Source organism: Pteropus medius, unplaced genomic scaffold (assembly GCF_902729225.1).
Source record: "Pteropus medius unplaced genomic scaffold, Ma_sr-lr_union100, whole genome shotgun sequence".
Taxonomy (NCBI): Eukaryota; Metazoa; Chordata; class Mammalia; order Chiroptera; family Pteropodidae; genus Pteropus; species Pteropus medius.
The window spans coordinates 5,556,546-5,573,673 of NW_024354503.1; the positions used below are offsets into that span (position 1 = coordinate 5,556,546).

Consider the following 17,128-nt stretch of genomic DNA (forward strand, 5'->3'; position numbering starts at 1 on the left):
GACTCAAGAGTACAAAAGTGTTCTGTTTAATAGTCTTTGCCTGAAGGTACTCAGCGAGCTTGAGGCATCTCTGTGGTTGGTTCGCCTGGGCCCCCACCCACCTGGCCTCCTTTAGTGGCCCCTGAGTCCTGGGATGGGTGTGTCAGAAGTTGCTGTATCTTCTTCATTCATCCATCTTTGGGTCTGGCCTCCTTCCTCTGATGCCCTCATTCAGCCTCCTAGGGGCCAGGGGGAGTGACCGTGGATCCTGCTCGCTGTGCCAAGATGGCTCTCCAGATGCGGCATACCATCCCTCTCCTGGGGACAGCAGGTTCAGTGTGGCTCAGCCAGAAGCTGAGCTCTCTCTGGTATCCACTGTCTGCCTGATGCCCCGCCTATCCCCAGGGGAACCTGGTGTCACTGTAGTTTTCAGAGAAACCTAGGCAGGCCTATAGCTGGAGATCAGGATATGGCCACCATGAGGCTATATGTATGGGTCATCAGAGGAGGGCCCAGGACATACCTGATGCGGGTATAGATGAGGTCATCTCTAGTGGCACAGGTCAATAGGGCATGGAGGGTGAAGCTATGGCTCAGCAACTGGTTGTGGACAGACCCACACACAGAAACAGAAAATCAAAGATGTATCCAGAGACCCAGGGGCTAGTTTTGTTCTCCTACCAACATGCTAGGGCAGATCACACCCCTTTCTGTGGGGTATACTAAGTAGTCATCCAACATTAAGATTCTCTGTGTGAGAGGATAAAAGGTGGGGTTCAGCCAGCACTTTTCCCCTCACCGTCTGAATGGTGCCTGAATCCACATTCAGTTCCTGTAGCCACTGCACCAGGCCCTGGTCCACTGCACCAGCACCTATCAAGGAGAAATCAGGTGAATCCAGGGGGTGCCTCCCACCAGATGCTGTCTTACACCACCATTAGTGTTCTCCAGCCAGGTTCCGCTCACCTGGGGATTCTGAGGCCAAAGCACAGGTCTTGGCCTCCTCATTCACCCGCTGTAGAGCTTGTTGCACCAGAGCCTGGCACTCCCGTTCTTTTTCAACCAGGACATCTCGAAGCCTGTTAGAGGGCAGAAAGCAAGTAGAATAGAGGGAGATTGGGGGTGAAGCTGGCACAAAGGCTATGGATGGATCCCAGGAGCCTTACCTCTCAGTCTCCGTGTGCAAGAGGCTCAACTGCACCATCAGAAGTTGGGGGGCCTGTTCAGGATCTCTTGGGAGCAGGCTCTGCTGGACTGGGCTCTCCTGCTGCTTTGGCTGGGACTCCTCTTTACTCAATTCCTCTGACCTCAGTGGGACTATGTCCTTCTCTGCGCCTACCAATTTGCGTGGAGTGAGCTCAGACAGAGCCAGAACACCCATTTGGAACCCCCTAGATACCAGCCGAGGGCGTGGGTTCTGCGCACTGGCCAGGCAGTGTCAGTGTCAGTCTGGGAGATGTCGGTTTGGTTACGTCCTTCTAACAAGCTCCTTCCCGCCCCGGCCTAGCCTGGAGACCACGCCCTTTGCTGGTTTCATTTGTGTTCACTACGCCCCCAAGGGCCGCACTCTCGCACGCAGGCAAGCTTGACTCCCTGGCCTACCTGGACCCAGCACTGCCAGGGCTGCCCGTACTGCCCGGCTGAGCAGCGAGTCCAGTACGAACATCCAGTGTGGGCGGATCTGGCGCCTGCGGAGGATCTGCTTCACCTGGAGAGGGACGATGGACGCCGCTGAAACTGCTAAGCTTCAAATAGATGTGGGGCTTGAGTTGGGAAGGCCTAGAAAGTCTTCTGCCTTTGGCAGGCGGGTGAGTGGGCCTGGAGATCAAGGGAGGGGCTGGGAAGCTAGGACCGGGCAGATGTCCCTTCTCTGATAGCTCTATCTTCACGGAAGAGACATGTAGCCTTTCAATATCAAATCTTTGCACATTCCCAAGCACAAGCACAAGGAGCTTATTACTTCTTCTTTGGAAGCCCCAACAATGAGAAAGCTCCCTTACCGCATCTGGGAATGCAAAGAGTACTTCATGCAGAAGTGCAGGCCCAAGGCCCTGGGCCCGCAGCTGCCCTTGCAGGGCCCGCAGCTCCTTGGCCAGCTGCTTGCGATTGGGAGTGTGGATGTGCACTCCGAGGCAGTGCAGTAGCTGTTCCACATGATTCCTGCCCAGACAGGAACCCTGAGAAGGAAGAGACGGGTCGTCAGCGGGTATATCTCATCTGAGCCAAGAGATGCTGGTTACCGGCTAGGGTTGTGGAAGAGGCCAGTAGGAGTCCAGACCATACTCGACCACCAGGGGGCGCTGGGGCAGGCCGCCCACCTGTTCCTGCTCCAGGCACAGATTTTCCGCCAGGGTGGGCAGCTCCTGCTTCAGTACGCCGGCCAACATGGCCCGACGCTTGCTCTCTTGGTGTAGCAGGCTCAGCCCCGAGCTCTCCTCAGGGGATGTGGGCTCCTCTGCCCCAGGCTCCTCAGGCACCCTGGGTGCAATAGGGAGCAGCCAATGGAGGGCGAGCAGCAATACCAACCAGCCACCTTCTCCCCAGCCTGGCTCTATCCCTGGCTTTCATGCCTGCCTCACAGGAATAAAAAGATAAGCCCAGCACTGAGGGGGCACTCTAAATGCAAGTAAGAGTATTTGGGAGGTAGGCACCAAATGCCATTCTTGCAAGTGGTCAAGGTGCCCAGATCTCCAAGGAGGGCTTTTTCTGAAGGGAGTATAAGGACAAAACCAGATGAAGTGAACCCACCCCAGGACCCTGGGCTCTCACCGGAGCTGGCTGGCGTCCCCATAACTGAGGCAGCGCTTCGGGGGACTGGGCGGATGCTGAGAGGGTGCCTGAGGGCGTGGGAATGTCTGAGACTGGGTGGTTGAGTCAGCTGAAGGAGTAGGGCTAGCTGAAGGAGCATCTGAGGGAAAGATGAGACTGTCGGCTTGGGCCCCCCTTCAGCCCTCTCATCCCCACAGCTCCTCTGCCTTCACCTCAGTGTGCTCACTCCCTCTATCTGCAAAGTACCTGAGTGCTGCGGAGCATGTCGTGGGGAACCAGGGCTTCGGCTCCTCTTCCCAGGTTGCAGGAAGGGGTGCCCCAGCAGTGCTTGAGCACTAGCTCGAAGGTGGGGGTCTGGCTCAAAAGTTCGTAGGAGGAAGGCTTGGGCCTCAGCTGACAGAGAACTGGGCATTGGTGGATGCACCTTGTACATGCCCACCTGGGAGAGGGTAAGGAGGGTAAACAAGGGTCAAGTTTAGAGGTGTTCAGGGCCCAGTCTGTCCCCACTCCACCTCATGAGCCAGACCCTGAGGGGTCTCACCTGAAACATGGCAGCCTGCGGGCTCCCTAGCTCGTGGAAGGGTGGGCGACCTGTGGCCATCTCGATTACAGTGCAGCCCAATGACCAGATGTCAGCTGCCTTCCCATATCCTCTTGGGCCCTGGTCAATTATTTCTGGAGCCATATACTGTAGGGTCCCTAGGATAGGAGCAGTAGCAATAATGCTCATATAGGCTTTATCAATGCAGGGGTGGCAGAGGCTCTCTCATCCTCTGGCTCTCTGCACCTAACCTGAACTCTATCATCCAAAACAGTTCTCATCACCTACCCTGGTCGTTGTTTCTTCACTCAGGCTCTATCACTTTCATGGACTACATCACCCACAGTAGGTTCCATTCCATCATATGTCCAGGATTATATCATCTACTCTGGCCCTCATCAGCACTTCTAGGCTCCATTAAGCTACTAAACTTAACATCATCAACTATCCAAGCTCTAGATGCCATCACCTGACCCCTGGCTCAATCACCTGTCCTGGTTCTAGCTCCCATTAGGACTCTAACTCAATGCCCAGGAGAAGTACCATTCCCTGAAAGGCCCCCAAAGTTCTTCTGCCTCAGGTCAAGATCTCCATACACTACCTCACACTCTGTTACCTGTGAAGGTCTCAGTGCGAGGTGTGATGCCTGCCAGCCGCTTGGAGGTGCCAAAGTCAGAAATCTTAAGCAGCCCGCTAAAGGTGTTGATCAGCACATTGTCCCCCTGAGTAGAGTAGACACTGTGCTCAGAGGCTAGGCTCCCAATGAGAAAATTGGACCTTATCCCAGGATCCCATTTCCTGGGAATCTCAGCCTGACTCTGCCTCTATCAACCTCCTCCCTCTGCCATCCCATTACACCTCTCTGGGAGTTGGCAGCATGTTTGGCTTCAGAGCTGAACTTCTCCCTTCTAGGGAACCTTTTTGATGAATTCCCCATCCTTTGCAAAGGGTCTTCCCACTAACTCTAAACTCTCAGCCTTTGTCTGGGGCCATATCTCCTCCTTCTCCCCTACCAGCAAGTCAGGATGGGCCAGTTACAGGGCTTACCTTGATGTCGCGATGCACAATTCGGTTGTCATGCAGGTAGCTGAGTCCCTGCAGGATCTGGCGGGTATAGAAACTGATGGTGCTTTCATTGTCCTGCAGGGGTCCCCACACTGACCGCAGCAAGGAGGACAAGCTGCCTGGGCAGGGGTAGTCTGAGGTCATCTCTGCCGCCCACAGCTCTCTGCCCAGGCACACCCATGCCATGACCCAGACTCCATCACCCAACTGCACTGCATCAGTTAATTCAAGGCTACACCACCCACACACGCCAAGGTTCATTCTTCCCAAGGGTTCTCCGCCCCTGCCTGGCTCCATTCCCACACCCCACACCTCTAGTTCCATTCCCATCCCAGCAGGGCAGGTACCTCCAGGCACTTCCTCCATGAAGATTTTGAGGTAGCCACCCTGGCTGGCTGAGCCCAGATAGCGCACGATGTTCTTGTGGCGCAGGCGTTTGTGCAGGGCAATCTCTTCATGCAGGTGCTGAGAGAACCTGGGGGCAGGTAGGAAGAGAGGAATAGGCTAGATTTGGGTAGAGAAGCTCACCCAACTCCAGCACTAGTCAGGCCACACCCCCAGGATCTGCCCCGCCCACAAGCCCCTCTCCAACCTTTCTTACCTTATCACCCAGCCCACAGGACCCTCCAGACCATAGTATGTCTGCCTGGTTCCAAACGTTCTGTCCACAGGCCTGGCCCCACTGGACTGGGACTCTCGAGTCCGTGAGCCCACCCACTCGGCCCCGACCACTAGGGCATCAACGTTTCCCTGTCTACCGCCCCGCCCACACGAACCTCTCAACTCGTGGTGCCGCCCACTTGACCCGCCCACGCGCCCTGAGCACTGCACCTGCTGTCGGGTTCCGGGATTTCCTTGATGGCGATGCGTACCCGCGTGTGCCGGTCGCGGCCTGCGTACACGACCCCGTACGTGCCCTTGCCCAGCACCAGCCTCTCACCTGTCTCCGTGTACTCATAATCAAACTGCGGAAGCCAGTGAGATGGGGATTCAGCAGGGCCTTCAGCCCTTTCCCCTCCCTGAATTCCCAGCACAAGCACTGCCTCACCTCCAGCACCTCACCCACGCCCTCCGCCTCTTCCGCGGGTGCCTCCTTGGAATCCAGATTCGTCACCAAGGCCTGGATCAAACCGCAGAACCTGAGAGTAGGGGAGGTCAGACCCGCGGGAGGGGCACCTCGGGCGCAAACTGTCCCTATCTTATGCCGAGAGCACCTTCCCTTTCCTCACTCCCCCGAGCATCCCGACCCCGGAGAGGCTGTGCGCACCACTGGCAGTGCCCTATGCTGGGGAAGCACAGCTGGACGTCCTGAGCCGGGGAATGTGTGTAGAGGAAGCAGCAGCGCTCGTCCTGCTTGGAGGCGCTAGTAAGGGAAGAAGAGCCCAAGTGAGCGCCATGTGGGCCAACGGCGCCACCCCGCCCTGGATCGCTCCAGGCCTAGCCCCTCACCTGACACCACAGATGGAGGTGACTGAGTAGGTCCACTGGGAGGGAATGTCCTGTGAGAAGAAAGAGTCAGAGGTGGGGAGGTGCCAGGGAGCAGGAGGAAGGTCTAGGGGTGGAAGAAAGACTCGAGAGAAAGGGTGCTTAGTGGTGACTTCACCTGGGTCTCAGGCTCCAGCAGGCTCAAGGTCACTGTGTTAACTGGGTTCATACCCTGAATCTCCAGCCTCGCAGGCAGCAGCACTTGGTTCATCTCCAGGATCAGCACCTACAGATGACAAAGAGGTGTGGGGGAGTATGACAGAGGAGGCCTGCCCTCTCCCAAGTCCCCCACTCCCAAGGGCCTCACCAAGCACTGGTCCCCTTGGGGACCCGCCATTTTGAGCAGCTGGTAGGACTGTAGCAAGAAGTGAAGCCAAAAGTGGGCTCGGCGTGGGGGTCCTTCCAGGGGCTCTGGCATGGGTCTGAAGTGCTGGTACAGCAGGAAGGTTTCCATCACGGACACCAGGTACCTGCAAGCACAGCCTTGTCCTCAACTCAGTCCAGGCACCAGCTATTGCTGCCAGGGCATTGGGTGTCATGGGCACTGGTCTGGAAGGGGCCAGGTAATTGACTCAGGGCTCAGGCTAGAGTGCCAGTGAACAGAGGTACAGGAGCTGACTGCTCAAGTCAGGCCAAGAGTGCAGAGGGGGCCACCTACCATATGGGGGCATTGAGCTTGTACAGCTGCTCTGCAGCCAGCGCCACCTGGGTAGGGTCATTAACAAGGATCTGAGCTCCCAGGTAGAAGCCTACATCCCAGTAATACTGCATCTTCTCCACACAGCCTTTTCGGGCCAGTAGGCAGCCCAGCTTCATGCCTGGGAGAGAGGGGCATGGGTCCTAGTAAGTGTGGTTGCAGATGGGGGCAAAGCCCAGGTGTGGGCCACAGTATTCATATGGGCAGGAACACAGGTATGGGTGAAAATGTAAGTATGGCATGACCTCAGGTGGGAGTAGGCAAAGGGAACAAGTGCGCGTGGAAGGAACACAGGTGTGAGCTTAGGATCAGTCATGGGCTTAAAGGCTCATGAAGGCCCCAGACAGGTATGAGGATCCAGGTGTGTGTTCAGGCAGAATAGGTCCTAAAGGGGATCTCAGTCCTAGCCCAGCCCAATATTCTCTCTCCCTGCTCTGAGCCCCTGTTGGGGAGACAGTGGTGCAGAACTGAGGCTCACCGATGAGCTGGAGCTCGTCAGAATCTTCGAAGCACTGCCCAGCAGCAATGAGGAGCACAGCAGCGTTGATGCCCGAGTGGAGGCTGGGCTCGACATCAAAAGCCTTCCGATACCTGGCGGGCAGGTGGAGGAATGCAGGGCTGGACTGACGCCCACAGTCTCACCCCTCAGCCCACTGTCCACTTGCTTGTGGCCCTTACCAATGATAGGCCTGCTCCCGGTACTCGGCATCCTGGAAGCTAGAGCTGAAGAACATGTCTTTGTAGATACGGCCACACATGCAATATAGGTCAGGTGCCACAGAGCCCTCACATTGTACCAGTGGCAGCAGCACAGCCAGTGCCTTCTCCCGGTCCCCAGGCCTGTTCCTCCTAGGGGACAGGAAAGAAAATTGGGCTGGGGATCTACCTGATGGCCCTGCCCCACTCTGTCTAGAAACCCCCAGATGCTGAACAGCAAGGACCCTTCCAGGGGCCTGACAGTAATGAACCCAGAATGGCAGTTATCTTGGTCAGCACTGACCTTTCTAGAGGTAGTGATCCCAGATGGAAGTGATTCCTAGCTGCAATGACTCTGAGAAAAAGTGATCTTGGGTAGCTGTGACCTTTCCAGGGCAGTACCACCACCACCACCACCACCCCGCCAGCAGTAACAGAACAACGGGACCATCTGACATCAGTGAGACCTGAGTCAGCAAATTCCCTGAACAGCATTGATCCCTGACAGCAATGACCTCACACAGCTGGGACCCATGTTCCCATGTGGTTACGTCCTGAGCCTTGCTTTCCACTCACCGATTGAGAGCAAATGTGTAGTGGAAGCAGACGTTGTGCTGCTCGGCCACATCACAGGTGGGCAAGGCCTGCAGTGTCTCTACCAGTTCAATGATGGCCGAGTAGTCCTGCATGAGGGAATAGCACACACTTACATGATGACCTCTGATGAGTCTAACTGGCCCCCAGACTCTGAGGAAAACCCTGAGCTGGGGTCCCCTCCCACCCAACACCCCACCTGCTCTCACCACCATTTTCTGTACATCTTTCTCACACACAGCAGGTAGTGCACACACCACACCTTACATGGAGAACCCACTGTGTGCACTGACCTCATAATTGGGAGACCGTGACATGATCATCCCCATTACAAACCGAGGCTCAGAGATGTCAGATAATTTGAGTGGCACAGCCAGGAGCGGACCTTGAGTTTGTCTGACACTGAATGCTATGCCCTGACTGCCTCTCGGAGCACACCTGCACATCTCGGTAGGAGAGCAGCAGGTTCATGATGATGTCGGGGCTCAGCAGCTCCATGCTATCCAGTCTCCGCTGCAGGCGTGCCAGCTCCTGCCGCAGCTGCTGCCCACTGAACCGCTCCCTGGCTTGCCGAATGTCCTGCCGAATGGTCTCCCGGAAATAGCCACTGATGCCCAAAACAGGGGAGGGAGGGAAGGAGAAGGAATGGTGGGGCCCACCCCCACCCTCTCCAGCCTCCTCCTGGTGCACCCTCTCTCCAGGCCTCTCTTACCAAGAGTCCGTGGGCATGGCCTCCAGTAGACGGGCAAGCCGGCCCACCAGGGGTGTGAGCAGGGCCTCAGTGCCCACCCCAGCCTGGACTAGCCCATCAGCCAGGCCCCTCAGGAGGCCTGCATCACCACACAGCACCTGACCAGTGGCTGTCACCACATAGGGGATCAGTGTGTAGCTGCCAACACAATCCTGGTGGGAGAGAGGCAGGAATCAGTAGAGGTCGGAAGTCAGCAGGTTAGAGAGGACCAGGGAGGGGGTCAGAAGTGAGCACCAGTGGGGTTGGAATAGCAGAGAAGGGGCACACTTCAGGAAGGGAAGCAATAGAGAGCACAGGATCACACAGCTGTCAGGGGGTATTAGGAAGGTATTAGGGAGGAGGCCAAGAAAGGTAGCAGGGGGTCAGAGGTCATAAGGGAGGTCAAGGGCACATTGGAGTGTGGGCTGGATTCTGCTCACTGAGTTCTTCTGGAAAATGTCCTCCTGCAGGGAATAGACAAATACTGGTATTCTGGTTAGGCCCCACCCCTGCCCTGTGTCTTCCCCCACCAGCCACTTGGCCACCTACCCGCAGGGCCTGCAGGTCAGGGAGGTCAGGCTGGGAGCAGAGAAGCACATTGTTTGTCATGCTGAAGCTCTCACGTACACCAAGGTGGTAGAACAGGGAAGGCTGTGCCAGGGAGCTGCTCACCTCCAGCACCACCACATCTGTGGGTACACAAGTGGAGGCCCTGAACCCTCAAGCCCAGCTGGTGGAGAAGGAGGCTGGGGATCCATCCTGGCTCCTCCTGCCTTCCTGTGTGACTCCAGCAGGATCCAATTTTGCTCCTGGCCTCAGTTTCCCCTTTTTAGGGTCCCTTTGGCTCTTTCACACAACTGGTATCTGTGATGTTTCAGGAGAGAAGTTGAGCTCAATGGGCTAGGACCCTCATCTCACTGTTCAGAGCCTGTGGGCACTGGGTACAGAGGAGAGGAGGCTGTGCCCAGCCCAGAGTCTATTTTAGGCCATTTGAGAGGTAAGAGTTGGGCAAACACATAAGTTCCCTTCCCTGGGTCTTAAACCCGATCTCTTGAAAAGGGCTGTCACCAGCAGTGTGTAGATGTGCTGTGCTGTATGTGTGCCTGTAAGTATCTGTATGTGTGTCTGTGTCTGTGTGTAGATTTACTGTGACTGGATCTTTATGTGCCATAGCGTCTGTGAGGGCCCATGTATTGACATGAATATGATTTGTGACTCTGTGTAAGATTCTGTGTGTCTTTGTGTTCTCGAGGGCGAGTCAGCCTTCATTTGTAGGCTGCGATTTTGTAGATATCCTGCAAGCACGGTGCCCGGACTCTTGGATAAACAAATAAGTATGGGTGGGGCGGGCGGGACGTCAGTGTTGGTGGAAGGGAGGGGTGACCCACACGGGAATATAGCCTCCTTTGGCCCCGCCCCTGAGCGGACCTGCTCCGCCTCCAGCCCCGCCCATTGCCTCGGGGCTACTGGGGCCTCATAACCTAAGTTTCCTCTCCCAGAATCTTGTCGGTCAGGTCTCATCGCTCTCCTTTTTGCATCTCCAGACCGATCTTCGAGAGTAGTACGCTAGGACTCCTGAACTCCAGCCCCCTATGTATAGCCCCTTTCCTAGTCCAAGCTCCACCTCCCAGAATCCGCCCTCATAAACTCTGTGCAAAATCATCCGGAGGCGGAGTTCTCCAACCCCACTCCCGAAATACCTCACACTGCCCGGCTCCTAGCCCTGGCCAATCCTAGCGCCTCTCCCTAGGCACTATGCGGACTCCAGAGTACTTAACTCTCAACCCTGAACGCCGGTACCGGGCCTGGATACACTAAGTACAAGCCTGAGTCCGGCCGCACTCCAGATGCCCTAAATTCCACTTTTGTCAGGGCCCCGCCTCGAGTCCCTCAGCTTTAGCTCACCTTATAACCTCCCAGACCTCGTATCTATCTCAGTCCCACCCTGGAGTCACCAAGCCCCGCCCCTAAGCCCCACCCCGGCTCTCGGCCCCACCCCCAGCGTGCTCTCACCCGCATTGTAGAAGGAATCCAGCGCTGCTGTGTCTCCCAGCATCAACGTGCCAAAGGGCAGGCTGCGCAGCTGAGGTCGCGGCCGTGGCCCAGGCTGCTGCGCGCAGGCATCGCGCAGGCAGCGGAGGGGCAGAGGCTCTGCCTCGGCTCCGGTCTCGCGCTCCACCCGGGGCTGCGGCTCCCGGGTCAGCACATAGACCACGCTGAGCGGCCGGCTTCGAGCGCAGCTCCGGCCGTGGGGCGCCGCGATCGACCGGCCCCGGCTCAGGGCCTCGGCCAGCGGGTCCTGCCAACAGCTGCCCGCGCGCTCTAGGGCTTCGGGCCGCGGGCACCGCCCCGCCATGCGGGGGCGCTCGGGCTTCGAGCGCCCGACTCTGGACACCCGGGGCCAAGCTGGAGCCAGGGATGACCGATCCAGGGATCTCTAAATCAGTAATCCGGACGAGACTGGGAATCTCCTAGGAACCAGAGATCCAAAGTCCGTTTAGAGGTCCCGTTCCCAGAATCTGGAGTCCAGGGCGAAATCCGGGCTCTGACTTGAAAGGTCTTGAGGATTTGAAATCAGGAATTGGGTCGCGGGAATTTGGGGCATCGAGTGATCCGCGGCTCAAAGTCACTTGGGAGATCCCGGGAATCGGTCTCACCGTGCCGGTCAAGCTGACTCCGAAGGAGAGCGTGCGTCGTCGCTCTCTCCTGCCGGGACTTGTAGCCAGGCCAAGCCCTTTCCCCGCCGACCGGGAAAGCTCCGCCCTCGGCCCTGGGGCGGCACCGCCCCCTAGCGGCCTGGGACTCGGCCTCTCCTCTCCCTCCTCTCCCGCTAGAACCTCTGAGTCCAGTCGCTTCTGGAATGTCCTGTGCCCCTGTGCGCGCCAACCGTCATAAGACGTGTGGTCAGGCCGGAGATGGGGAAGAGGCGTAAACTGCAGGTTCTGTCCTGCAGGCATCTGTTGAGTGAATGGACCTTCAGACACATCAGAGTGTGCAGAGCTCGGTAAAGCGCACAGGGAAGGATTGGAATGGGGGAAGTCTGTTCCTCCACCTGCCATTAGCCCTAGTATGAGACTTGGCATCTGAGCCCTCTTGCCAGGGGGCTGCTTTCCCCAGAATTCAATCAGCTAACATTTGACCTCTACTCCGAATGTGACCATGGGACCTGAAAAGAGTCCCTATAAAAACATTTTTTCTGCCCACCTGAAAGAGGCCTTGGGCTACAGCAGCTTTCCAGCTCCAAATTCCCAAGAATCCCTAAACTTTTCTTGTGAATTAGCGAGGCAGCAACCTACTATAAACCTCAGTGGACTCTGAAATCAGAAACTGGGGACTTAGAGAGGTTGAGTAACTTGTTTAAGATCACTTAGCCACATGACAGAGCAAGATGCAATCCCAGTATTCCCTATCAGACTACAGATATCAGATTCTTAACTATTTATTGCTCTGCCACTTTCTAGACTATGGCTCTGGCAAATTAACTGCTTGATAAATGCTAGCTCAATAACTGCTTTTTCACTACCCTGTGGCCCCATGGAAATAAAATGTGCCTTCCTTGGTTTGACCCTGAATTCAAACCACTTCCTAGTGGAACAGGCAAGAAATAGCAGAGGGTGAGAACTTGGCTTACAACAGAGGCTGGGGTGGAAAGAGCCATGGGCAACAGAGAGGGTGAAAAAGCTGTGCAACTCCCACCACAAAACCATCTACTTGCCGGACCTGGAGGGCCCAAGGGCACTGTCAGTGGATGCTTGAATCCTTTCCAAGTCTTCTTCACTGTAATGCTCCTCTGGCTTTGGCTTGCACACTTCCAGAGATGGAAGCTTCGCTGCTTTATGAGGTTGACCCTTCCATCTACTGGAAGGAAAGTCTTCCTTGAATGGCGCTAAAATCTATGTCCTTGTTCTGCCCTCGAGTTTTTCCCAGTAATTAAGAGTCCTGCAAGCCAGGTAAAGGTTAAAATAAGTTTATTTTTAATGTGGATAGAAGAGCAGAGGCAGTTAGCAGTGGGGAAGAGTAGCGGAGGGTCCGGAAGCTGTACAGGAGAGATAAGGGTGCCGGCTGCCAGGGCGCCCTAGCAAAACATCATGTGAACCTTGCGGTAAGGGTGGCCCATGCCGAAGCCTGAGGCCCAGTCAATGTCATACTTGTGGGCGGTGGTCTGAGATATTGCATAGCACCTGTTGAGACTGGATTGATAGCAGCATCCATACCACCAGGCACCATGGACAGTCACCACGCAGTTGCCCCCAGCTATATCATGGTCAGCGTCATAGGTGGTAAAGGACATCCCGCTGTGGTGGCTCAGGGAGTCCCCTGGCAGGGAGGGTGTGGGAGGCACATTGGTGCTGGCACCATGTCTAGCACCCTTGAAAAAATGATCTCACAGAACCCTCAGAGCAACTGAGAGGTAGTATTATCAGGCCCCATGAGAAAACAGCAGTGCCAAGGAGCCAGGGTGTTTACCCAAGGTTACTCAGCTAGTCACAAGGGCACTGGGATTTGAATTCAGGACTGTGGCTCCAAAGCCACCAGCTCTTCCCTCTGCCTTGTCCCCTCCCAGAATCCCCAGCTTCTCTCTAGCTCCTTTGTCTCTTCCTAGCTCCCATTAGCAGCCCGAGCAACTCTGTCAGGGAGAGCTGGGAGGGACTTTTCATATGCCTGGGCAGGAAAGGGGGCTTCCCTGAGGCAACTCCTCATAACCACTTCCCTCTTTCAAGTGTCTCAACAGTTGCTGTTTCTGAAGAAGAAGAAGAAGGAGAAGAAAAAAAACCCTTCCCCGGTTTTTCTTCCAAAACAGATAATGCTAACATTCAGCAGAGCCTCAGATGGCTCCACAGCCTCCCTCCTTGTTTCCTTGTTCATTTTACAGAAGAAAAACTGAGGCTCTGATGAGGAAGGGACTTGCCCAGGGAAACAGTAAACGACAGAGCCGGATTCGAACTCAGGTCTGTTTGCCTCCAGAGCCCAAATTCTTCACTCTTGTACTACCCTGTCTCATGATTGCCATTTCTCAGACGAGGACACTGAGGCCCACAGAGGGGAAGGAATTGCCCTGGGTCATTATGGAGGTCATTATGGTCGTGCTGGAAATCTAGTCTCCCTCACCTTCTTCCCCTATTGCAGGGCCCTACCTTATGGTCACTCACCTGCAGTGCCCTCTGAGAACTTGCCCAGCACCAGCTGGTAGTGATCTGCCTCCCCAAGGAGGTAGAAGGACCCATAGTGAGCAAAGGCGCAGTTGCCATTAAAGTCCTCCAGCTCCACCCACAACTCCCAGTTATCTGGAGTGTGTGTGTGGGCGGGGGACAAGGATGAGGAATCCTCAGACCTCAAAATGCTGGAGGAATACACCTCAGGCTTCCTTGACCCTAGCTAGGAACTTACCCTGGAGAGTCAACTGATCCAAATTCTCATTTCCCAGCCAGAATTCAGACTCCTGGCTCCCAAAACCTGCTTTATAAGAGGACCAAGAGCGGAAGAAATCCACAAAACCATCCTATCACCTCTGGAACACCTAGGGAGGCAGAGAAGGTCAGCACACTAGCCATTACTCCAAAGCTGGGCATGGGATGAGGAGAAGCAGGGGGCAATGGCAGCTGAGAGTAGATGAACTGTAAGATGCGGACTGATACTTCCCCCCTCTTTGGATTGGGGGCTTGTTGATAAAGTGTGAGTCCAGGTGAGCTTTGCCTATGATGAACTCTACGTTCTCTTATTTTTTACCAACACTCGACTTCACACCAAAGCCTTGCAAGCCCTGGGGGGAGACTGGAATGATGGAAATATCATTCCTGCCTTCTGGAGATGGTTAGACCTGCTGGGTCTTATCATAGTTTACTATGATAAAAATCAAGACATTAGAGCAAAGAGGTCACCTCCAGAGACCCAAGCTAGACTCTTGGCCTAACCTTGATGCTCTCCCCACCTCCATTTCCTCCTTCAAGCCAAGCAGTCCCCAGGCCCTGTAGAGTTTCTCTCCTAAATATCTCTCAGTCTAAGTGCCTCTATTTCCGTTGCTGTCGTCACCCACTGTCGTCTTCTGCTCGGACTTCTGTAGTCCTCCTAACCTGTGTCCCTGTCTCCCCTCTTGTCCCTCCCTGCAGTGTATCTTCCATGTTGTCATCTTTCTAAAACATAAGTCTGACCTGGTTACTCTCTGCTTGAAATTCTTCCATGGGTTTCCATTGCCTTCTGTGCTCATTCAGTGCCCTCCATGAACTGGCCTTTGCAGAGGCCTTCAATTCATGCTTGACCCACACCAGTAGACCTCAGCCAACCACTCATCCCTGTTCTTAGCTCACTCACATGGTCTCCAGAAACCCTCTTGTACAGTACTGCCTTGCTGCATTTGCCTTTCCCATTATCTGGAATGCCCTTCTGCACCTCATCTGTCTAGAGAACTTCTATATAGCTTTCGAGGCCTTTTCAACTGTAAAGCCTTCTCAGACTTCTTTAGCCAGACCCTCTGGGAGCTCAGTAAACATTTTATCTAGTGAATTACTCTAAAGAATGCCTTGGCTCCAGTGGGCTCTGGCTCCCCCTAGGGGCTAAGGGGCAGAAGTGCCCAGTGGGCCTGTGAGTCCCTTCTCCCCAACACTCATCAGCCAACCACCCCCTGAAGTGTCCATGTCACAAAAGACTGGAAGGACTCTGCCCTCCATGTAGGCACAGGTGGTACCAGCCATTCAAGGTGGCATCTCAGCTTAGCAGCTCCTGGCAGCTCCTGGGAAAGAGGAACTGAGGGGACCCCCAATTATGTCTCAACCCCCACTCCATGAGCAATGGAAGAAGCTAAGTATGGGACCCCGGGAGCCCTCTCAGTTCTTTCAGGCTCCTGAAGGGGGTTCTAGGGAAGGCTGGGCCACACCTAGTGGTCCACCAACAACCCAGTACCACCTGGTTCCAAGTTTCTGGCTCTTGGGAAGGCTGCCTCACCCTCCTGGCACCAGAGCAGGTTCGCTGGATCTCCTGCCCCATGGAAAGACTGAATGTTGGCTGTGAGGTCTGAGTATCGCCAAGGGGATGCCTGCAGATCCCCAGAGGGGAGGGTGCCAAGGCCCTTCTCATTATCCTTCCCACTCTTCCCAGCCTTCCATCCCTCTGTGGGGGCACAGCCACAGACAGTGGCTGAGCAGCAGCTGAGCAAAGCCCTTCCCCTCTCTAGCCCAGGGACAGAACAAAGAAAGAAGAATCCCTGATCCCATACACTCACCAGGCTCGCCCTTGGGGCCCATCTTGCCTGGTGGTCCAGGTTGCCCTGAAATCTCAGAGGCAGAGATACTATAAATCTCATTCCATGCCCAAGGCCAAAAAACAACAGGGATTCGGAGCCAGAAGTCAACCCCAGATGCACTTTCCACTGGCTGTGATGGCGGAAAAAGGACTTACTCTCTCAGAGCCTTACTTTCTCCCTCAGTAAGATGGGGAAAACTTTCCACCTGCCTCACAGAGTCAATTTAGGGTGCTGGGCACCCAGCCTGGAGCCTGACATACAGTAGGCTCCTTGTCCCTTTGTCACGACCTATCCACACAGTTATTGCTGTACCCCCAGCCTCCCCAGTTTATCCCTGGCCCCTGCCTGCTTTCTAGTATCCCTCACCTTGATGACCTGGAGCTAGCTCCCTTCTCCCCAGGACTTCCTGGAGCTCCAGGACAACTGGGCAGGAGGACAGTTTGCTGGCTTCCAGTTCCCTGGGTTCTGCAGGGAGACACAGAGCCAGTCGGGTACAAGTGGTCATAGGGGGAGTGGGCATGTCTCTCCTAGACCCCTCTGCAGTTCTCTTTCCAGCACCCACATTGTAGCTGTCAGGATACTTGCCTCCAGAGCTTTCAAGGCTTTGCACTGTTTCCATCTATCTGCATATATTTATGTGCAGAGCCCAGATCATCAAACTCCCACCCTGCTCCTTGAGGCTAGTGAGCCTGGGTGGGAGAAGGACACCCAGGTAGGGAACGAAGATGGGATGGTGAGGATGGTGCTCTAAGCCCCTACCTGGGCAGCTGAGGTGGTCCTGGGTCCTCAGACAGGCAGGCTCCCTGAGCAAGAGGAGCAAAAGGGAGAATGGGGTCCATGAGAGGCCCATCTTGCTGGTGCCCTTGAGAGAAGATGCCAGTTTGTAAAAAGGCCAGGCTGGTGGAAGTACCTAAAGGAAGAGTTCCGTCTATTGTCCTTCCCCAGGAACACTGCCCCCCCACCCCCCACCGAAGCTGGAGCCAGTAGGAGGTGGGGGCATTTCCTCCCTCAACCCCAGAGAGAATGGGCTCCCTGCCCTTGCCAACTGGGATGGAGTCTGACTTCTGATCCTGGCCTCCAGGGCTCTCCAGCCATCTCTCCAGACCTCTGCACTCATAGGGGTTTTTCCACCTTTGAACCTTAGCTCATTCTGTGCCTTTCATCTGGAATGCCCTCATCTTCATCTCTACCGTGAAGCTCTGCCTGTTCATGAAGGTCCAGCCCTAATGCTAGCTGCACTAGGAATCCTTCCTCAATCCTGTCGACAGTATTAAAGACTATTCTATTCTTTGTTGGGCACCTACTGCACTCCACAAGTCATGCTCCGTGCAATTT

The 17,128-nt window shown here is 55.3% G+C and overlaps 2 protein-coding genes across 5 annotated transcripts; both read right to left on the reverse strand.

Annotated features, from left to right (window-relative positions):
• Positions 1-3: 3 nt before the first annotated feature.
• Positions 4-11,314, reverse strand: MAP3K6 (mitogen-activated protein kinase kinase kinase 6). Of its 4 annotated transcripts, XM_039854530.1 has the most exons (29): positions 10,570-11,313; positions 9,106-9,245; positions 8,997-9,020; positions 8,539-8,729; positions 8,265-8,433; positions 7,809-7,915; positions 7,215-7,385; positions 7,015-7,127; positions 6,498-6,657; positions 6,147-6,309; positions 5,958-6,065; positions 5,804-5,853; positions 5,622-5,717; positions 5,403-5,493; positions 5,186-5,319; positions 4,702-4,829; positions 4,337-4,473; positions 3,906-4,011; positions 3,290-3,447; positions 2,995-3,187; positions 2,749-2,887; positions 2,298-2,457; positions 1,980-2,156; positions 1,582-1,687; positions 1,146-1,314; positions 946-1,058; positions 779-852; positions 503-579; positions 4-297 (listed from the first exon to the last, which is right to left on the reverse strand). In XM_039854530.1, exons 1-29 carry the CDS (start codon positions 10,910-10,912, stop codon positions 219-221), a joined length of 3,876 nt encoding a protein of 1,291 aa, XP_039710464.1. In that variant the 5' UTR covers positions 10,913-11,313; the 3' UTR covers positions 4-218. The 4 variants fall into 4 exon arrangements, 3 of the variants coding, with proteins under 3 accessions (XP_039710464.1, XP_039710466.1, XP_039710465.1); XR_005651092.1 differs by lacking the exons at positions 4-297; positions 503-579; positions 779-852 and having other exon boundaries at positions 1,040-1,058; positions 1,582-1,862; positions 10,570-11,314; XM_039854532.1 differs by lacking the exons at positions 4-297; positions 503-579; positions 779-852; positions 946-1,058; positions 1,146-1,314 and having other exon boundaries at positions 1,612-1,797; positions 10,570-11,314.
• A 1,282-nt stretch (positions 11,315-12,596) lies between these two features.
• FCN3 (ficolin 3) lies at positions 12,597-16,643 on the reverse strand. Its single transcript, XM_039854346.1, is given in 11 exon segments — positions 12,597-12,873; positions 13,707-13,841; positions 13,945-14,074; positions 15,156-15,221; positions 15,223-15,297; positions 15,491-15,528; positions 15,773-15,817; positions 16,160-16,175; positions 16,177-16,232; positions 16,235-16,258; positions 16,553-16,643. Coding segments are annotated over 11 exon segments (918 nt in total). The 3' UTR covers positions 12,597-12,631.
• Positions 16,644-17,128: the final 485 nt, after the last annotated feature.